Raw genomic sequence first — 20,240 nt, 5'->3', positions numbered from 1 at the left:
AGTTTTCGGGTCTTTCACTTTTCTTTCCCTCGCATGTGAATTATCTTTCTTTGATGAACAATTTCCAATGATAAAATACCGTATTGTCTTAAAAGTCATAAACAATAATAAATACAATTAACGCAATATGTTAATTAAAAGTCTCCAATACCATTTCAATATTAATTTATTCAATTCCGCGTACATTGGATACTTTGTCGAAAGATAATTATTGCACGTATGCGTGCGTGAAGGTAAATTTAAATTTCGCGCTAGTCGTCAATCGACGACCGTCGATGGTTCTCAATGATAATTCGATAGAATCGATTAGTCGATTGTCATCATTCTCGAACCTCGAGAGAACGTGGAGTCGCGTGTTTTTGCTGAGCTGGATTGTGTTTACATCCCAGAAAACTGTTTATCACTCCATCCTCCCCTCCCTTTAGCCCGGCTCACAAGCGGTGGCCACACACACACACACACACACACAATTTTTTTTTTTTGTGAAAAATCGCGTTTTTTTCCAAATCGGCCTTTCTTTCGAATTTTAGTATTTTCTCCCGCATTTTTTCATATTTTTTGGCTTTACTTTTGGTTGCTGTTAGGACGCGAGTCTGGACGAGTCTGAAAAGAGAAGAAAGGAGGCAACAACTTTTGGAAACATGAAGGTGACGGTTACAACGTTAAGTGACGATATCTTTGTCTTGGATGTCAGTGAAGATCTCGAATTGGAGAACTTTAAGGCCTTTTGCGAAATCGAGAGCGGCGTACCGGCTCACGAGATCGTCATTGCCTTCAACGGCCTACCATTAATGGACGATAAGAAGTCTCTTAAGGACCATGGGATTCGTGATGGTGACGCCGTTATCCTTCAACACATGCATCAGAGTGGCTCCGACTTGAACGTTAACCCCTTTAACGGAGGTCAGCATATAAACGCTAATTGACCGTGTTCCGACAAGAGGTTAGCCTCTCGATTTCAGTTTTTGATCTTTTTTTCATACTTATATGAAAGAAATCGAGGAATTTCAGTTCTCTTTCTCTCTCCCTCCCTCCCTCCCTCCCCCCCTCTCTCTCTCTCAATCTCGTATATCGTCTTGTATTTTTAATGCAGTATGTATATGTATGTATATATATATATATATATATATATATACATACATACATATATATATATATATATAAGTCTTTGTAGAGTTATAGAATTTATAATTATAAGTAGGTATTCTGTAGCAAAGAGAAAGGTAACTGAATTTCAAAGCTTGTTACTTTAGTTATTCCTACATTGGACTTCAGTTCCATCAGAGTACCAGGAACATCGAACAATAGGCAAATTCCAACTACAAATAGTACTACTGCTCATAGAGTACAAAATCCACGTAGCGAGGATGATCCAGCCATGATAAGAGACATGTTCTTAGCAAATCCAGATCAATTGGCATTACTCAAGCAAAATAATCCTAGGCTCGCGGATGCCCTTTTGTCTGGTAATTTAGGTAAATTATTATAATATTTATAATAATTTTCATCTCCAAGCACGCATAATATAAATAAAGGGAAACAAATTATAGATAGATTTTCAACTGTACTGAGGGAACAAATCAAGGTCAAAGAAGAACGCCAAGTGCAAAGATTAAGAATGATGAATGCGGATCCGTTAGATACCGAAGCGCAAAGACTGATCGCAGAAGAAATTAGGCAGAAAAACATTGAAGCCAATATGGAAGCAGCAATGGAATATAATCCTGAAACATTTGGCACCGTTGTTATGTTGTATATTAATTGCAAAGTAAATGGATTTCCTGTTAAAGCATTTATTGACTCAGGTATATATTAACGCTTTAATTCGAGAATATAATGGACTAAATGTGTGAAAAACTGAAAGAAAGGATACATGGACGAATTTATTTTTAAATTTCTTTCATTCGATTTACTGTATATCTATGTTTACGTAATTCCATTACCTTGAAAGACGCGCTTATCAATAATTCTCAATAGTCAAGTATTATAATAACATCGTCGTCGACGAGTTGAGCTTGAAAGTATCGTTTATGTGATTAGGTGCACAAACGACGATAATGTCCGCGGCTTGCGCAGAGAGGTGTCACATTATGCGTCTGGTCGACACTAGATGGGCTGGAGTCGCCAAGGGCGTTGGCGTGCAACGCATCATTGGACGCATTCATATGGTACAAATTCAAATAGGCAATGACCATCTTACGACGTCTTTTAGCGTACTCGAAGAACAAAGAATGGATATGTTACTTGGTTTAGACATGTTGAAGAGGCATCAGTGTTGCATAGACTTGAAGAAAAATTTATTGAAAATCGGAACTACTGGAACTGAAACTCCATTTTTAGCAGAAGGTTAGACTACGATTGACAAATGATCTTTCCATCAAGTTGCCAACTTTCTGTATTATCTATTTTTATATATTTTCCTATAGGCGATTTGCCAGAATGTGCAAGATTGAGTGGTAACAGCGATGAGTCACTGGACGATAGGGATCTGCACAGGGCTTTGGAAGATAGTACAAGAGATGCGAAGAAGCAAAGACAACAGCACGGTATGTGGTCTTATACCATAATATGTATGCGATAGTAATGTGAACATTTCAAGTATATGTACGACGGTGTCGACGATATATTATCGTACATGTGCAGATATCCAGGGTCACAACAATTCCGTTGGCGCATCATCTTCATCCAACAGACTGGCCACGTTAGAAACTACCATTTTTTCGCATGATCCATTTAACGAAGCAACGGTTAAAGAAATTGAAGCTTTAGGTTTCAGTAGAGCCCAGGTTATTAGCGAACTGCGTAGGTTTAATGGCGATAAGGCACAAGCTACGGCAGCATTGTTTGCAAAATCTTTAAAATTCTAATGGTGAAGGCGGCCATCGTATACAATATTTAGCAATATTATATATACAAATCTGTGAATAATAACAAGTCGCATTGCGATGGGCATGCAGCGAAGTTTAAGGAAATTTATACCTTTCTTTTTTTATATGTAGCAATTTTCCATAACGTTCGTTATACAAACCGACTAAACTAGATGACGTTAAGAAAGATTATCATATCTTTTAGAATCTTCTGTCTGACAGGCTGAGAATCGAACTTGCCGAGGAGTTATATGTCCTCAAGTTTCATGCGTAAACGCGTAAATATTTAATACATAAATACATAAGGGGGTTAGTAAAAAGTTATAAGATTTTATACAAGCGATTGAAAGATATTATAATATTGAGAGATGAGCTAATCTATAATGCGATGAAAAGGAAGAAAAAAAAGTGCTTCTCGTATGATAATCCACAGTATGGTTAAGATGTTTGTAAGTAAAAAGAAAGAAAAAAAAAAAAAAAAAAAAGAAAACACACACACACACACACACACAATGATATGCTTATAAAATATACAAATGAGAATATATCAAGGATCGATCATAAGGAATTTGATAATTTATAATTTTATTCGAAGAAATTTCGTTCTTCGCGCATTTCTTTATATACGTACTCGGTATATATAAACGTTGAGTTGCAAAAATACAACTACTTTTAAAAGCTATTCTATTAAAGCAATTCAAATTGCTTATCATATTACGAATACTTATCTTTTATACAATGCATTTTCTCCTTTATTAATAGCGCGTTCGTTTCTATTATATTGAAAGGAGTTATCAATGATTTTCAGATGATAAGATATGTCTATATTATTTTTTTAAGAAATTCTTTGTATTTGTGGTTTTCCTTCCTCTTCTTCCTCCTCCTCCTTGTTTTAATAATATACGTACTATTGCTTAAAGATATTTGTTCTTTACTTCTTCTTAACAAAATCGTATTCTTATATGTGCATATGAAATAATTCAATTCCAATCGTACAAGTTCTAATCGTTCATTTTTTGTATACTTATTTAATAAAATAATTTTTTTCGATCTCGTTATTGCTGCATTTGACCCGTCGTTTACGTTTCAGCTTTTGACGTGTGATAAAATATCGTATATGTTGTTTTATCAATCATAAAAATATAATCTCATTACTATGATATTCCAAGATATTCTTCGAGAACTTATTCTTTTATCTCTTATCTCATTTTGTTACTAACGGCGTTATTTACAAATTTTCATTATGTTTAACATAAACGAATAATAATTCTTTTTCTATCAATTCTCTCTGAATTGGATTTTTAAATGAAATTTCGTCTATTAAAGAAACTGTTATATAACTCTTATATAACTGTTATATAAACTGTTATATATCTTATGTGTATGAAATGAAGCTTAAAATTATAATTTTTAAATTATCCTAAATTAATAACTTATTTTTATAAGTTGTAAGATACGATTTATTATTTTATTATTCAAGTAAACAAAACTATTCGTCAAATGTTAATTCACCATTATGAACCATCCCGCAAAAATATCTTGCCAATCGACTCCCACTCTCGCATTTATATCGATATAAGCGCATCTATATAAGGAAGCATATGAGCTTAAGAGTTTCAATGACAGTGTATTCCTCGTTCGAAATTGAAGGGATTTAACGTAAGAATGAATAACATTAAAGGTAAAACTGTCCTAATTACTGGCGCAGCCGTTGGCCTTGGATATAAATACGCCGAAGATTTGCTAAGGAATGGCGCCAAGGTAAGTGTACTCTCTGATTATGATTAAAACGTATCTCGGTCAAATATTTATAAGTGAATATTTAGAGTGTTGCCATTTTGGATCTGGCCAGTTCTAAAGGCGACCAGTCTGCGGTAACATTGGAAAACGAATTTGGCAAAAATCGAGCCATCTTTGTACCTTGCGACGTATCGAATGCCTCGCAATTCGAAGGCAAGTGTTATTCTACACATGTTAAAATAAATATTTAAAGTCAATTGCCACTTGCATGCTAAAAATGTACGATAAAAGAAAACAACGAATAATTAACTGACGATTACTCGTCAACTTTCGTAGAGGCTGTAAAGAAGGTTATCTCTAGCTTCAATGTCATTGATATATTTATTAACAATGCTGGAATTTTGGATGAATCTAAATGGATAAAAACAATTGACATTAACGTCGTAAGTTTTCTTCGATCTCCTTCTTTTTCTTGGCTTGATTAGAAGAGATAAAAAGAAAAAGAAAAAGTTCTTTCTTTCAGACGGGTCTCTTTCGTGGATGCTTTTTAGCCTTGGACCATATGAGCAAGAACAAAGGTGGCAAAGGTGGAACTATCGTAAACATTGCTTCTATCGTTGGAATTTCTAACAAATTTATAAAAGCTCCAGTTTATACGGCAAGTAAACACGCCGTCGTTGGATTCAGCAACGTTTTGAAGGTAAAATGTAAAAAGCTAATGAAATTTCGAAAGTCTATATTTTCTTCCATCGCGAGTTTTAAATTGATCGATTCGAACATTTTTCCTCTTTACGTGTACCGTTTAATTTATCTATCTGGAAAGCTTTTCTTCTTCTTATTTTAGAATTTGGAAGATAAAACTGGTGTCCGCGTGTTGGTCATGTGTCCTGGTGTTACGGAGACATATTTATTCCAGGACGTTGAAAGCAAATTTACCAAAATAGTGGATATACCCACTGCAGAATTTTTCCAGAATTACCCTAAGCAAACGTAAGTTTAACGTAATACTTATATCAAGACATTTTTTCTTGCAAAATTTCTGTTAATGAAATTTTATGTGTGTTTGGATAAAGGGTCGATAATGTTTCACAAGCAATGATGGATCTAATTGAAAAAGGTAAAAACGGAGCGATTTGGGTCAGCGAGGGCGGACAACCGCCGTATCAGATCGAGATTCCTCATTATACGGAGCTTGTCGTGCCTATGTAAAATTGGCTAACAATTGTATTATCATAAAGCAATTATATGTTTTTTCCCTCCCCCCTTTTCTCCCTCTCTCCCTCTGTATATATGTCTGTATATATCTCTGTATATATACTCTGTAAACATATAGATCTATCTACGACTGTCGTATTCCTCTGCAAACAATAACTGTATTCTATTTCTTTAACGAGATGAATAAAATAATCTCAGAGATTACATAAAAACATTTGCAAACCTTTTATCATAGTTCGTGAATAATTACGCGATAATTAAACTAAATTTATTATATATAACGTGTCAGAAGATCGGCGTGTAGTAAGAACGTACGTAGAAAGAAAAATTGTCGGAATGCGACTCGTCGCAAAGAGATCGCACACTTCAGAAAAAAGAAAAACGAATACAAGATGTACACCCACACAGATAACGGAGCGATCTGCATTCTCAGTTCAAGAGATTTTTTAAGATGTTGAATTTCTTTACGAGAACGAGAAAAAAATATTCGTCGTGTTGAACATGATCTTTTTCTTATTTGGTAGTATGACGAAGTTAATATTTGATTTTTCTTTTTTTTCTTTTTTTTTTTTTTTTGTTCTCTTTTCCATTACGATTGCAAGAAACTTTGTAAAATCTTCGAAAAAGAAATGAAGAAGAAACGATACGGTTGAAAATCTATGAGCGTGATTGATATTAAAAAAAAAAAAAAAAAAAAAAAAAACGAAAAAAAAAAAATCTTACTCCGACCGATTATTAACTTTCATCTTTGCGAGCCTATTGTAAAAATCAAAGTACAATCAAAGCTTGAGGATTAAAGTTTGATTCCTTTCGGAGAAATCTGAACACGTTACATAGAAATTAATCTCGCGGCTTTGCGATGAGACGGAATTGGATCATTCGTGTGGGGTCGAAGATCGTCGTAGGAAAAACAGAGGAAGACGATGATTCTTTAGTATTGGCTGACATACGTATCGGGAGAAGTGACGAAGAAGACATGACTCCATCGTTTCTCGCCCGATCTCCGTCATTTTTTTATTCGCTCCTCAATCATTCTTTCACTTTTTACGACGCATTTAATCGCAAAAAATAAGATCTCTCTTCAGTTTAATTGATTTAATCTCGAAAGAAAATATTGCTCGGAGAAGAAATATTGTTCGAATTTTAAGTGATTATCGGTCGGTAAGGCAAAAAATTTCGTTTTCGAAAGAAAAAAAATGCAAATAAAAGACAAAAGAGCGATCGTAACGGGCGCAGCGAGTAAATTGGGCTTGGCCTTTAGCAGAGAATTGTTACGTAACGGTGCAACTGTAAGTAAATATTTTCTTATCGATCGATCAGTTATGTTTCTGTAATAAACAAACATTAGTTTTTTGATCACTTATTAAATTCGTACTACTTCGAACTCGATCGCGTTATTTGTAAATTATGTAAACCTTATGAGTCGGTTATAAATACGTATATAGAAGAAAATATTACAAGTATTTAGTTCGAATTACTTTTTTTCTTTTAGAAAGTCCTCATGATCGACAACCGCGAGGAGGAGGGGACAGGGGCGATGGAGAGATTAAATTTTGAATTTGGCCGTAATCGCGCGATTTTTCTTCCCTGCGACGTGACCCGTAGCACCGATTTCAATAGTTCGCATTTTATCTCTCATATTTGATAATTGTGTAATAATTGTGTAATAATTTTCTAAGGAAATAACACAATAGAGATCGTTTGCCGTAGTTACATTTAAGGATGCAATCAATATCCTTGGCGGTCTGGATATTTTAATCAACAACGCCAGCGTGATAAATGAGGCTGACTTTGTAAAAGCTATAGATGTTAATGTGGTGAGTTCCCGTGGCCCTTTGATCTTTTCGCATTTTTCTCTGTTATAAGTACAAACGTATTCGCACGCGTTTTTTTCTTTTCTTTTCTCACAGACAGCTCTGATTCGTTCAACTTTACTGGGAATACAACAAATGCGTCGAGATTCAGGTGGAAAAGGAGGCGTTGTCCTCAATGTTTCCTCGATCGCTGGCCTATGTGCTTTACCACAACTTCCAGTTTACTCCACCGCAAAACACGCCGTGGTGAATTTTAGCCGTTCCTTCGCCGTATGCGTATTTGCATCTTTCATTTAGATTTTGTTAGATTATTTTTTCCCTCCTTTATGATGCACGCCCAACTTTTTTCTTTTAGCAACCTTATCATTATCAGAGAACCAAGGTGAGAATCATAGTGCTCTGTCCAGGCGTGACCGAGGCGAATCACGAAGACTTTCGAAGCAATCTTATGGATCCTCAAATCCTGCAAAAGTACCAGCCCCAAAGGTGTGTACGAGGTTGTTTGCAATTTTGATGATTTTTCACGGTTTCTTGACCATCGATTATTCTTCACGATCAGAGTGGAATCAGTTGCTCATGGGCTAGTCTATGCGATAAGATGCGCTCAAAATGGAACTATATGGATAAGCGAGCAAGGTAAACCTGTTTATGAAGTTCAACTGTCCGATAGTTTACCCCAGAAAACGGATCAAGGGGAGGAACAACAGAGTTAAATACTTGTAAAATAGATTTATGAGAAATAAAATCTATGAATTGGTATTAGATTTAAGCAAATGGATATATTTTCTTTCAATGTCGATTATAGAGGGCTATATATACTATCTCTCCGACCGTGCTTCGTTTCGTGCTCCTTAATAATAATTTGGTCGTCTTCGTACGATAAACTTGAGGCTGATTATCTATCAAAAAAAAAAAATAAAAAAATAAAAAAAAAAATAAAAAATAAAAATAAAAAGAAAAAAAAAGAAAAGAAAAAAGAAAAGAAAAGAAAAAAAACTTCTTCGTGTGCAACTTTCACGTTTCGGTTCAATTTTCGAAAAATTTTTTGCCAAGTTTCAACGAAAAAAAGAAAAATAACAATGAATGTCGTTATTAATAATTTATTCGCGAATATTGACCTGTCTAAGATCTAACGCGAACCAACTCGAACCGGTTAACAATATCGCGGTTAAAAAAGGTCTAGCTTTTCATATAATTTATGGTTAGTGCGTCCTTCGTCAGATGAGTATTGAAAAAAAGGAAAAAACAAGGAGAAAAGAAAAAAGAAAAATGATACACTCTTTTCCTCGATAATGAGCTGAGCGTACGACCGTTCATTATCTCTTCGCCTTCTGCCACACGACTCGTCCTATCGGCGAATGTCGCGTCGACATCGTCGAGTGCACCGTTCGTACAATATATTAAATCGGGATTGATATCAATTGAGATATTGGTAATTTTCCGCAAAAAGCACTTTCACCGATACGACGAAAATAAAGGCAAAAGAGAAACTAGCGAGTCCTAAATCGACCGTCCTTGGACTTGTTCTTATTGTCGTTGAATAATTATGTAAAAAGTACAGCGGTGGTCTCGATAAAAAATCATCTTCTCTTTCTCTCCTTCTGCCACAGAGTGTATATTCATGCTGTGAATTGTACATCAATAACATTATCTCTATGACATATCACTTGTTACGTTAAATATCATACGATTGTCTTTCATAGAATGCGATTAAGTCGACCTTTTGATACCGCCTATATATTTGTTTAGAAGTAAAAAGATCTGTAATGTTTACATAGTTTACTGTGGCACGATCGAAGAAAATAATCATACTCCTACTACGATTGTCTCTCTATCGTCTCGCGGTTATCACAATTAGTAAAAAACGTTGATAAGAAAGTTCTCTCTCTCTCTCTCTCTCTCTCATACTATTTTTTCTCTTTTATCACTTTTTTTTTTTAATTAAGTAGCAGAGCTATCGACGAACAACACGTTGCTTCGATTCCTTCGAGATCAGTCTTTCTTTTCTCCCTGCGTACACACACACACACACACGTACCTCTTGACGAAGAAGCTGGTCAAAGAGGAACCAGCCCGTCCTCTTCCCTCTTTTTTCCTCGAAACGAAGCGTGAAACATCAAGTAATATTAATGCGTCTCCGATTAATGCTATTCGATTTGTATAAATACCATTCGAACAGAGCCTTCGATCTCAGTTTGCTTCTTTGTGATCGCTACGTTCTGTCATCATTCTTTATTCGATTCTTATCGATTTATTTATTTCGAAAATCCAAAATGGAGATGATGGGTACGATGAGTATTCCTAATTTTTCCTCAAGGAAAGTCAGAAGAAGATGCCGGAAAAGAAACGATATTCTTTTTAAACGATTTCTAACATTTGTATTTTTTTCACCGTTAGCTTTATTCTTATGCGATGCCTTTTATTTATCCGGTATAAAAAAGAGAAGGAAGAAGAAAAAATTATTGACCGACTTACTAAAAGAGAAAAGAATCACGTTGATTTGTCATTGTAGCTCGACGGATGATCAGACGACGATCCTCGGCCTCGGAAAGAGCCAAGGAATTGGAAGAAATCAATGGTGTGGTATCTGGTAAAAATATTTTAATAACTGGCGGTGCTGCTGGTCTAGGTTACGCCTTCGTTAATAGCTTTCTGAAACACGGAGCAAACGTAAGCGATCATCGATCGAAATATCATTATTTTACAATGATCAATGGTATTCGAACGAAATAAAAGATACTTTAATGTGTTATAGAAAATAGCTATACTCGATATAGACGGAGAGACTTGTAAGAGGATTGGCTTGGGTATAGAAAAGTCGTACGGTGTAAACAAAGTATACTTCATACAAAGTGACGTAGCTAAACACGAACAATCGATAGGTTTGTTCGATCGAAAGTTTCAATTCGAAAATATCGGAAAGGGGAAAAGAACATTTTTCATTTCTATATATTCTATGTAATGAATGTATTTGTTTATCTTATAGAGGCCTTTGAGGAAGCATCAATATTAATGACCGAAATCGACATAGTGATTAATAATGCTGGAATACTCGATGAACGACGTTGGGAACGTGAGATCGCCGTGAATATTGTAAGTGAAAAAAAAAAAAAAAAAAGAAAAAGAAAAAAAAACAAATCTTTATATAATCTGTTTTATTTATCGTTAAAGATGTTAGTAAAAAAGAAAAATCTTTTTTCCTTTTTGTCAGACTGGAATGATCTCAACAGCAATGTTGGCTGTCAAACACATGAGCAAAGAGAGCGGTGGACACGGTGGAATATTGGTGAACGTCAGTGAACACATGAATATCGGTAATACGGCTCAACTTCCAGTTTATGCGGCCACGAAACACGCGATCATAGGTCTTTCGCAATCTCTCGCAGTGAGTTTTATCGATTATCGATTAATTTTGGTGCTGAATTTTAATTATATTTTTAATCGTTATGTAACGGACGCGATTATAATCATGACGATACGTAAAAGTTCCATTTATCTCTTAGGACCCTGATCATTACGAAAGAACCGGAATAAGGGTGATAACGTTATGTCCTGGATTAACAGAAACTGGTCTCACCATCGACAGTCCGAACAAATTGCTATCCAGAGTAATGAAAGCGGATTTTGTGAAGAACTTGGAACAGATCCCCATACAAACGTAAGTGTCGTCTTTATTTGCGACGCTCTCTATATCGCGTATCTCTTCAAATCCGAATTCCTCGATCTGTCCTATGATTGAAGATAAATTTGTTTAATCGATAGACCGTACATCGTCGCACAGGGCCTGTTAAACGTTCTACGTTTCGGTGAATCCGGTAGCATTTGGGTCATCGAGAGTGGTCGTCAACCTTATGAGATTTATGTACCAAATCCTTGTACTCTACGTCGACGTTACAAAAACAACATGACGTATGACGAGACTAAAATTGGAAAAGGACGCAAAATAACGAAAGTTTACGATAATGGTACGAGAACTAGCGTAATTTGTGTTTGACCGAAACATGAACTATTTCTTTACCTTTATACGCGAAAAATTTCCTAAGCGAATTGCACTTCGACGGTAGGAAGAAAATGCTCTGAAATTAGAAAGTAATAAATAATTAATCTGTAAGCGTGTATAAGTATACGAATATACCGTCGTGCACAGCTAACAGGTTAAGAAAAAAAAGACACAAAAAAAGAGGTCGATTACTATTACAAAGATTATACACCGCGTATTATTTCATCATTTCAGTATTATTCATAGCATCGGGATTCACAATATCCGCTGTACAAAACAAAAACTTATCGTTGGAAAATCGCGTACATCGTGTAATAATATTCTCCCCATGCATAATGCAAGAAACTTAAAACATATACTTTTTTTCTTCTTATCTGCCTACGTTTAATATACACTTGATTTGTGTTTTTTTCTGTTTTTATTATTCTCTTTATACTTCGTTTGGCCGCATCGCCGATAGACTATGAAGGTTTACTTTTTTTATTTTTTTTATTATCATCATTATTATTATTATTTTATTATTATTATCATTATCAATATGTTATCATTACCACCATCGTCATATATATATATATATATATATATATATATGTAACGTATGTATAACTAAATCTTGGCTTACGTTATGTATACATTTGTATATATGCGTGGATCTCGGCAAGAGCCATAGAAAAATAACAGTCGCAAATAATACACATACTTTTTGTCTTCTCCGCATTATTACACCGTTATCCTTCTTTTCAGACTTGTCTTCCTTCTTCTCCTACTCCTTTTCCTCGTCTAAGGGGCATTGATCATCCAGCTTTTTTTCTAATTTTTTATTACTTTCACGACCGTCAAAGTGCAGTATCGTGTCACGCGGACCATATTCGAAATACGTAAAGACGAAGTTATACGATACATGATTCGCAAAGTTCCTTCGATCGAATGAGATATTAATGAATTTCACTTGATTCTTAAATTTTGAACATGTAAAATGTATGTAACCCAGATCGAGGAAAAAAGAAGAGCAAAATTTGTCGGTAAAAACTATCGAAAAGAAGAAAACAAAAAAGAAAAAAAAGGAGAACGACGTTACCTACCTTCCCTCTATTCTTAGCAATACCCCCAAATCTTTCACATACACACGACAAATATAATAAAACCATTCTGTTAATTAATGATGACGATATATCATCTAGTCTACTGGCGACAGGTTACATTCATTTTCCTTTTTCTATATCTTCGATAATTTTCGCCCATCCCCATCCTCCTTCTCCTCCTCCTCCTCCTCCTCCTCCTCCTCCTTCTCATTCTCAATCTTTATGTTCGAGGAGTCTCTCAATGAAGTTTTATGAATGAGAGAAGGTCAGCAGCAGACTCGACGTGCGTCATACAAGTATAAAGTATTCTTTTTTTTCGTTCATTCTAATTGTAAGTACTTTCTCGAATATCGCGTCGTTATTTTTTAATTTTTCCTATTTTGTTTTGTTTCTTTTTTCTTTCTTCTTCTTCTTTTTTTTCTTTTTTTCTTTTTTTTTTTTGGAAACACACCGCTTTGAAATGGAAGAGTCGAATGAAATGATGATTATGAAAGAGACCAAAGCCATATATTTACCGAAATGTTTTTCTGTTTTTATAATATGGATCGATGGAACTCAAAATAAATGATAAAAAATTAAACGTTAGGCCACTTTTCTAATCACTGATACAGTCGCAAAGTCGAAAAAATCTTTACCCTATGCACCGAAGTCAATTTTTCATGCAGAGCGATTCGCGTTTTGGTCTCTTCGCTGCGATTAGTGCACGTTTCACTGTTAAATGTGACTTGTACTTTCAATTTATAATCATCCCCTTAAGCTCGCCATCTGCTTATTGATCTCTTACACACGGTACAACGAACAAACGATTCGTCGTATTCTTGTCTTTCTTTTTTTTTTTCTTTCTTTCTTTTACCATGTGAATAACGGTCGTCTACGAACGCGTTCGATGACGATTTCGTACATAGGACAGTATCGGTTATACATATTTGCATTTTAAAGAGCTCTCACGCATTATCATAAGTTTTATACCTTCGAAAGAATCTTCCATTCGCTTAAAACTAAATATTGTTTGTTTGTTTGTTTATTCTTTTTTTCTTCTCCTTCTATTGTAGAAACTTCTAGTCGGTTATCTCGAAATTTCGTCTGCGTATTCAAAAAATAAAACACGCGATAATTTAGCTATAGTAATAACTCCATTCTCAGCGTCACACATTCTTTTACGATTGATAAGTACCAACGAATATACTCAGTTTCTCTCAGTATACCCTTCGAAAAGACATAAAAAGAATACATATGTATAGAATATATATATATATACATATATATATATATATATATATATATATATATATATATATATATATATAACCATATCCAGTTTCGGACATAATTATAAATATTATATATACATGCATTCTCTCTATATCTTAAGATACTTCCGTCAAACGAATACAAAGCAACATAGCCCAGAAATAGCCATTAAACGCACGTCTACCCTCTTTTTCATAAGAATATTTTTATTCCGAGGCATCACCGAAACTGAGTATATCCTATCGGTGTTTATAACTAATGCAAATATAATTACCAGTATAATTTTTTTTATCATTTTATTTTTTCTCTGCCACATCTTTATTGACCTATCTCGATCTACTAAACACTTATACGAAAAGACGTGATAATGATTACGATACGAAGCTTATGGGAAAAATATTAAACTTGAAACGTCCCCTTGAAAGAGTCGTAGGAAAAATGTTTTATAGAGAGAAAGAAATTCGCATTTCGAATAAAATATAAACGAGAAGTTTTAAACTAGAACTTGTAATTTTTCGTCAATTTCTTCTCAATATGATAAACCTGCCTGCGCTTTCAACGTCTCATATGGATCATATTGTAAGATTATATTCAAATGTAACGTGTCCTGTATTTGCTCCGATGCCTGTTAGAGAAAAGAAAAAAATTAAAAGCGCAAAGATTTCCTCTCGAGAACGCACACGAACTACAAGACTACATTCAATCATATAAACGATTATCAAAGGACGATTCTCGACAAGTGTGCGTGTGCGTGTGTGTGTGTGTGTGTGTGAGTGAGTGAGTGAGTGAGTGAGTGTGTGTGTGTGTGTGCGCGCGCGTGCACGCGCGTATATCGTGATCATTATCCAAAGCTAAGAGGAAAAAGAAAAAAACATTTCTTCCCCGTAGAGTAAACGTCTCCCTTACACCGAAAAAAAGTCTAGATGCGAGAGTTCTGTGCGCCAGCAGAGTCCCACGCGCGAGATTCTTCGCAACATTTCCTTTAACGACAATCTAAAATTGATCAGATTGCCAATTTTTCCAAAATCATTTTCAGTCCGTATGGGCAGAGCATATACCGTAAAAGCCTTATTATCTAAAGAATACTTATACTTAATAGCGCGTTGTTCATAGTGTGGCATATTCCAGGTTTTACGCCGTTCCAGTTACAAGACGGTTGTTCTGCTGCGACTGAGTAGTAGACTGTTCGTTGGTCGCACGAGCTTGACTACCAGGATTATTATTCTGTTGTTGATTGGTGGGCTTGCGATTGACGCCTCGAGTACCTCTGTACCCACCACGAAAACCAGACGTACCGATATTGCCAGCACCTCTCCCATACATTCCTCCCATACCACGATTATAGTAGCCACGGCCGCGAAAACCGCCACGTCTTGTCGAAGCCACGCCGAACGTCTCAGAGTTCAATTTCCTTTCTGTCCTCCAATCCGTACGCTGGAATCGTCTGTAAATAAAAGTTTCTTCGATCGTCGACATCTAGGCACTCTCATTTATTAACCGGTCAGAACTTGTTATATCAAAGTTATACCAACCCTTTACTCCTCTCGACAGCCTCGCAGCTAATGTTATCAAAGAATGATTTAGATTTATCATAATGAACAACTTCCGGTTCTTCCTCGGGTTCTCCTTCGCCTGCTCCAGTTTCATTACCGCTATCATCTTTCTTCTCGTTATCCGTACCACCGTCGATTTTGGTCTTTGCCAATTGGGATCTAATTACATTTATATAATTATATTTTTTTATTAATAGCTGTGCGCCAATAAATCTATATTAAAATCTATATAATAATGTGTATGCGATGCGTAAACAGGACACTTATACGTATATTCATGCCTGCATTAATATCGCATATAATCAACTTACTATCGCATGATACATGTATTCCCACTTATTATTATGTATGAAGTGAAATACGCCAAGTAAACATGCATGTATTTGAAAACTTAACTAGACAACCGGATATATACCTTAATTCCTCGAATTCCGTATTAGCTTGCTCGAAATCGTAATCGTTATCAAATTTGAGCGTGTTTTTGGATTTAGCTCCAGCATTACCAGGTTGATTGGCCCTAAAACCACCGCGTCCTCTACCTCGGCCACGTATATTTCCACGATTCATCCAACCACCACGATTTCCTCTGCCACCTCCGGGGTGTCCACTTTGTCCCTGTATCGGACCATCAGATTTCATGGCGTCTCTCTTCATATCGTTATATTGCGACATAGCATTGCTCGTTTTGCCACCAACATGTCTGTATGAGGGGGAGAAAAGAAAAAGAAAAAAAAACGGGGGATGGGGGGAAAAGGAAAGAAAAGAAGAGAAGAAAAAATGTTTAGCGATTAAACTTTAAGCTTGCCTTAATCTATTTTTAAACGAGTCTAGAGTAAAACAACGAATTGTCAATGGCAATTAATCAATGCCAATTATCCTACCCTTCGTGATCACGACGTGGAGGTTGAACGGTTCTAATGTTTGGCTTTTCAACGTGTTTACCAAGGCTACTACTTTGCTGTTGCTGCTGTTGTTGTTGCTGCTGTTGCTGTTGATGTCCTACTTGTATGCCCTGATCTATTGTAGGACTTTTTCTAGTCAATAATGAAGATGTCGGCGTTGTTGATCTCGATCCTCCGCTAATAAGATCCAGTACACCTACATAAGAAGGATTCAATTCTTTTCTTTGGTGTACCTCGTAAAGTGTAAGAAAAAATTGACAGGCCAAATATTACAAATTTATATTTCTCACTCTGTATCGTACTACAATCTTACTAATGTCATTGCATTACCGATTAAAAGAATATTAGAATAATAGCCAAAACTACTTCAAATTTTAAACTGTTCTTGCTATTCCGTTACTCGACACAGCTTCATGCTCATACGCTGCTCGGATAACAATTAATCGTATTGTCAAAGAAAAATAGAAAAATGCGGATGCAAAGATAGTTCCTTCGAATCCAAAATATAATTTATACGAGAAAAATATTGCGACTTGTTCGAATATCTCTACACGTAATATATTAATATAATAAAATCTAACACGCATATACAAGTTACTGCCATTAATACTTTTCTGCTATATGAATAATATTATGGATTAAGTCAATTAAAGTATGAACGTACGAGAAGGTTATTAAAGATACATTGTAAATTAATATGAAAGCACATATGTGCACACAGCAGAAAGCATTTGCAAAGTATTATAAAACATGTATTTATTGTAGTTAAGGGACTTGTTCTAGCATAGAAAATATAGCATATAGATATTTAGATCATTTGGGACAAACTCAATATATCGGCGGAGAAAGTTAAGCGATGCGAATCTGGAATGAATTCCAAGATGACATACAGCTCTTGCAATTACTTAAAAAATTATTAAAAGAATTATCTATTAAATGCAATCACTTTCAAATATATCCAAAATACATACAATATAATGAAGTAAATTATGTAGCAAGCGTTTTTACCAAAAAGGAAGCAGTAGGCATGCCATTGGCAAGGAAAAGATCATAGCAAAAACAGTTTACCATCTTCCAGAGATTGGTCTTTTGGTAATGGGTCGACATTGGCCGTCGATAGTGAGTTTGGGATAGAGATGGCATTGGGTTCAGCAGGGCCCAAGCTCAACTCACTTGGCTGTTTATTCAGTGGCCCGCGAGGATCTCTGGCAGTAGTCGGCATGCCCATTACTGGTCCCATAGCACCCATAGTCATACCGTAAGGAGTTCCATATTGACCACCCATAGGGCCCATTTGACCCATCATTGGATGAGCATAAGTCGGTTGCGGTTGATAAGATTGCTGTCCCATCGATGGCTGTACAGTCATCTAAAAATCAATTGCTATCAGATATTTTCAAAGTTAATCATTCACCGTGCAAACATACATTTTATTACTGGACTGTCCCAAAAAAGTAAATATCTTGGAGGTAAGACGCTACATTTATACAATTACCTGGACGATAGCTGGATCATTTGGTATAGAGTTAACATTATTCACAACTCTAATATCTTTTATGTCCGAGCCACGAAATAGAATATATTCGTAGACCTGATTTTGAGGAGCTACGGGCAGTTGAGTTTCTCTGTCTTCTGTTCCAAAGGAACGCACTGTTATAAAAATAAACAAGATTAGATTTTATGCTATATAATGAATATAACCTTAAAAAAATATTTTCTTTTTATCTTCTGCATTTTCAGATTAAATATTTTATCGATTTTCTAATGATGATAAGATAATTTGATGATTATAGAAAAAAAAAAGAAAAAAATAAATAAAATAAAATAAAATAAAATAAAAATAAAAAAAAGGAATACTTCGACAATTTGAATAGAATTTGAAATATGTTAAGATAACCTTGATCCTGTACATTTTCCCTATGTTTGAGTTCAATGATGGATATCTAACAGAGTCGAAGAGGACAAGGACATTGAAACATTGTAAACAAAGAACTAAGCAAGAGATATAAACCTTCCATACAATGACTCTGTGTGTGTAAAAACAATTATTTGAAACATAAAGCAAATACTAGCTTTTAATATAATCTGTCGACATATCAGAAGGGCATATACTATGTTTGCTTTATTAATTTCTATTAATGGATAATATTTGTAACATGGTGTGATTTTATGAAACAGAACAGTGATAGATCAAATCTAACGCTATTCGAGGTGCAACGATTTCATTCTTTGAAAATCCAAAGTGATAAATAATAAAAATTGTATTTATATGTACATATATACGTACATACATACACACATACAAACACACACAATACGAGCGCGCGCATACGCACGCACACACGCACAAAGACGGGTGGGGGGGGGGGGTGCTGGGGGGAAGGAGAAATCAACGATATATTAAATAATATTTGTATAATCGAGTTTTAGAAGATTTAAATCTAACATCGTTAGAAAGCTGATCGTTCGTTTGACCTCCAGAAAACGATTCGAAATGATGCCTTTATTGTTTGTATCTACAGAGTTCATAATAGTACATTGCAATGAAGTCCCGTACATAACGTATATGTGTGAAGTATTATAAAGTAAAATAAAATCTGATATATCTTTGATATAATTCGAAGACGTAGATTAATCGAGAAACGTATAAATCACTCGTTACAAGAGTAGCGTTAGGAGGGTGACCCCGGTTGTTTTGCATTTGATCTACCGGACAAATCGAAATCTCGTATATTTTGAAGTATTTTCCAATTTAACAAATCTAAAGGAACGATCGAGCGTTAATTTAGGATGAATTGAAAGGAAAAAAAGAAGAAGAAGAAAGCAGCAAGGGAGAGAGAGAGAGAGAGAGGAAGAGAGATAGAAGGTGAGAGAGAGAGAGAGAGAGAGAGAGAAAAGCTAGAGAAGAGGATAAAAAGCTATAGGAGGAAAAGAACCGGGAAATGGAGAAGCGGCAAAAGTAGGTTCGGTATCCATCTTGATTTTCATACTCACCATTAGCAAGAGCGATCGTACATTCTTGCGGATCTACGGTAAATAGGCGACCCTCGTAACGAATATCCGCCTTCGATATTAAACTTATCTTTGAGCCAAGCTCCGGCATTCCTCCGCTCATCTTGATGCGTTTTCTTCGGTACGGTGATCGATGCGATATTCTACGATTCACATTACCATCTGACGAACGTAGCAGCTGACACCAATGGTCGACGGCGAACTGCCAAGTCTGCCAACAGATAGGCGCATGCGTCGCGCCCTCTCCCTTGATTATCTTCAAATATCGTAACTAGCTAGGTGGACATCTAAAAAGAATTTCCGTTTCATTTGTAATATCAGCATTCTTTTCAGGAATTAATTGCAATTACGCTGTTTTTACATTTTCCACCTACACATTCAAATATATCATTAATCAACGTATCTATTACTTCGTTATTTCGATAATCAAAAAAGTGAGTCAAACACATATGAAAATAAGTTCTTCGATATAAAGTTGAAATATTTCTTATTTTACCTGAAATTAATTTTACGCTGATTTTAATCACCATTATGTAAAAGAAAAAAGAAAAGGAAAAAAATGAAGAAAAGAAAAGAAAGGAAAAAAGATATGATTTTTATTATATTCTTTGATGATGATTATAATAAATGATAAATTTTTAATCAAGTTTCAACGAATGTCATATTTATCGATAACAACCAATTGAAGATATTCAAATAATTTAGAATTTGAAAGAGGGCTATAAAGCGGGAAATTTAAGAGTAACGAATATTTGTATCTCTATATCGAATAATCGCTTGAAAAAGTGATCACTGTCTGAAATC

General features: G+C 35.2%; 4 protein-coding genes across 8 annotated transcripts; 3 read left to right on the top strand and 1 right to left on the bottom strand.

Moving 5' to 3' along the window:
• Window positions 1-318: 318 nt before the first annotated feature.
• On the top strand, window positions 319-3,352 carry LOC124429445 (protein DDI1 homolog 2). Its single transcript, XM_046974756.1, has 6 exons — window positions 319-903; window positions 1,254-1,475; window positions 1,551-1,805; window positions 2,041-2,346; window positions 2,427-2,546; window positions 2,644-3,352. Exons 1-6 carry the CDS (start codon window positions 642-644, stop codon window positions 2,865-2,867), a joined length of 1,389 nt encoding a protein of 462 aa, XP_046830712.1. The 5' UTR covers window positions 319-641; the 3' UTR covers window positions 2,868-3,352.
• Window positions 3,353-4,464: 1,112 nt separating this feature from the next.
• Window positions 4,465-8,405, top strand: LOC124429588. Its single transcript, XM_046975044.1, has 12 exons — window positions 4,465-4,628; window positions 4,694-4,820; window positions 4,944-5,050; window positions 5,131-5,307; window positions 5,452-5,597; window positions 5,681-5,812; window positions 6,973-7,111; window positions 7,315-7,441; window positions 7,533-7,639; window positions 7,733-7,906; window positions 7,992-8,122; window positions 8,196-8,405. Exons 1-12 carry the CDS (start codon window positions 4,533-4,535, stop codon window positions 8,347-8,349), a joined length of 1,617 nt encoding a protein of 538 aa, XP_046831000.1. The 5' UTR covers window positions 4,465-4,532; the 3' UTR covers window positions 8,350-8,405.
• A 645-nt stretch (window positions 8,406-9,050) lies between these two features.
• Window positions 9,051-15,194, top strand: LOC124429449 (15-hydroxyprostaglandin dehydrogenase [NAD(+)]-like). 4 transcript variants are annotated; one of them, XM_046974762.1, is made up of 8 exons: window positions 9,051-9,756; window positions 10,149-10,306; window positions 10,392-10,518; window positions 10,623-10,729; window positions 10,848-11,021; window positions 11,140-11,294; window positions 11,399-11,601; window positions 15,098-15,194. In XM_046974762.1, exons 2-8 carry the CDS (start codon window positions 10,157-10,159, stop codon window positions 15,145-15,147), a joined length of 966 nt encoding a protein of 321 aa, XP_046830718.1. In that variant the 5' UTR covers window positions 9,051-9,756; window positions 10,149-10,156; the 3' UTR covers window positions 15,148-15,194. The 4 variants fall into 4 exon arrangements, with proteins under 4 accessions (XP_046830718.1, XP_046830716.1, XP_046830717.1 ...); XM_046974760.1 differs by lacking the exon at window positions 9,051-9,756 and adding an exon at window positions 9,777-9,922; XM_046974761.1 differs by lacking the exons at window positions 9,051-9,756; window positions 11,399-11,601 and adding an exon at window positions 9,783-10,066.
• LOC124429444 (protein LSM14 homolog B-A) lies at window positions 11,854-19,652 on the bottom strand. 2 transcript variants are annotated; one of them, XM_046974754.1, is made up of 7 exons: window positions 19,419-19,652; window positions 17,920-18,074; window positions 17,493-17,793; window positions 16,404-16,620; window positions 15,938-16,222; window positions 15,502-15,681; window positions 11,854-15,413 (listed from the first exon to the last, which is right to left on the bottom strand). In XM_046974754.1, exons 1-7 carry the CDS (start codon window positions 19,537-19,539, stop codon window positions 15,101-15,103), a joined length of 1,572 nt encoding a protein of 523 aa, XP_046830710.1. In that variant the 5' UTR covers window positions 19,540-19,652; the 3' UTR covers window positions 11,854-15,100. The 2 variants fall into 2 exon arrangements, with proteins under 2 accessions (XP_046830710.1, XP_046830711.1); XM_046974755.1 differs by having other exon boundaries at window positions 17,598-17,793; window positions 19,419-19,651.
• Between the last annotated feature and the right edge of the window lie 588 nt (window positions 19,653-20,240).

Source organism: Vespa crabro, chromosome 15 (genome assembly GCF_910589235.1).
Source record: "Vespa crabro chromosome 15, iyVesCrab1.2, whole genome shotgun sequence".
NCBI lineage: Eukaryota > Metazoa > Arthropoda > Insecta > Hymenoptera > Vespidae > Vespa > Vespa crabro.
Note: the sequence above shows the minus strand (reverse complement) of the source record. Positions and strands in the feature narration are given on the sequence as shown.

Excerpts from the sequence above, each read along its gene's own strand:
- LOC124429588 (XM_046975044.1), top strand. The coding sequence starts at position 4,533 with ATGAATAACATTAAAGGTAAAACTGTCCTAATTACTGGCGCAGCCGTT. Across the intron at positions 5,308-5,451 it reads GATTCAGCAACGTTTTGAAG|AATTTGGAAGATAAAACTGG; the intron begins GTAAAATGTAAA and ends TTCTTATTTTAG. Across the intron at positions 5,598-5,680 it reads CAGAATTACCCTAAGCAAAC|GGTCGATAATGTTTCACAAG; the intron begins GTAAGTTTAACG and ends GTTTGGATAAAG.
- LOC124429445 (XM_046974756.1), top strand. The coding sequence starts at position 642 with ATGAAGGTGACGGTTACAACGTTAAGTGACGATATCTTTGTCTTGGAT. Across the intron at positions 1,476-1,550 it reads CCTTTTGTCTGGTAATTTAG|ATAGATTTTCAACTGTACTG; the intron begins GTAAATTATTAT and ends AACAAATTATAG. Across the intron at positions 2,547-2,643 it reads GAAGCAAAGACAACAGCACG|ATATCCAGGGTCACAACAAT; the intron begins GTATGTGGTCTT and ends GTACATGTGCAG.
- LOC124429449 (XM_046974760.1), top strand. The coding sequence starts at position 9,781 with ATGCTATTCGATTTGTATAAATACCATTCGAACAGAGCCTTCGATCTC. Across the intron at positions 10,730-10,847 it reads GTGAGATCGCCGTGAATATT|ACTGGAATGATCTCAACAGC; the intron begins GTAAGTGAAAAA and ends CCTTTTTGTCAG. Across the intron at positions 11,602-15,097 it reads AACGAAAGTTTACGATAATG|GTTTTACGCCGTTCCAGTTA; the intron begins GTACGAGAACTA and ends GGCATATTCCAG.
- LOC124429444 (XM_046974754.1), bottom strand. The coding sequence starts at position 19,539 with ATGAGCGGAGGAATGCCGGAGCTTGGCTCAAAGATAAGTTTAATATCG. Across the intron at positions 18,075-19,418 it reads TACGATCGCTCTTGCTAATG|TGCGTTCCTTTGGAACAGAA; the intron begins GTGAGTATGAAA and ends TTTTTATAACAG. Across the intron at positions 15,682-15,937 it reads ACGGAATTCGAGGAATTAAG|ATCCCAATTGGCAAAGACCA; the intron begins GTATATATCCGG and ends AAATGTAATTAG.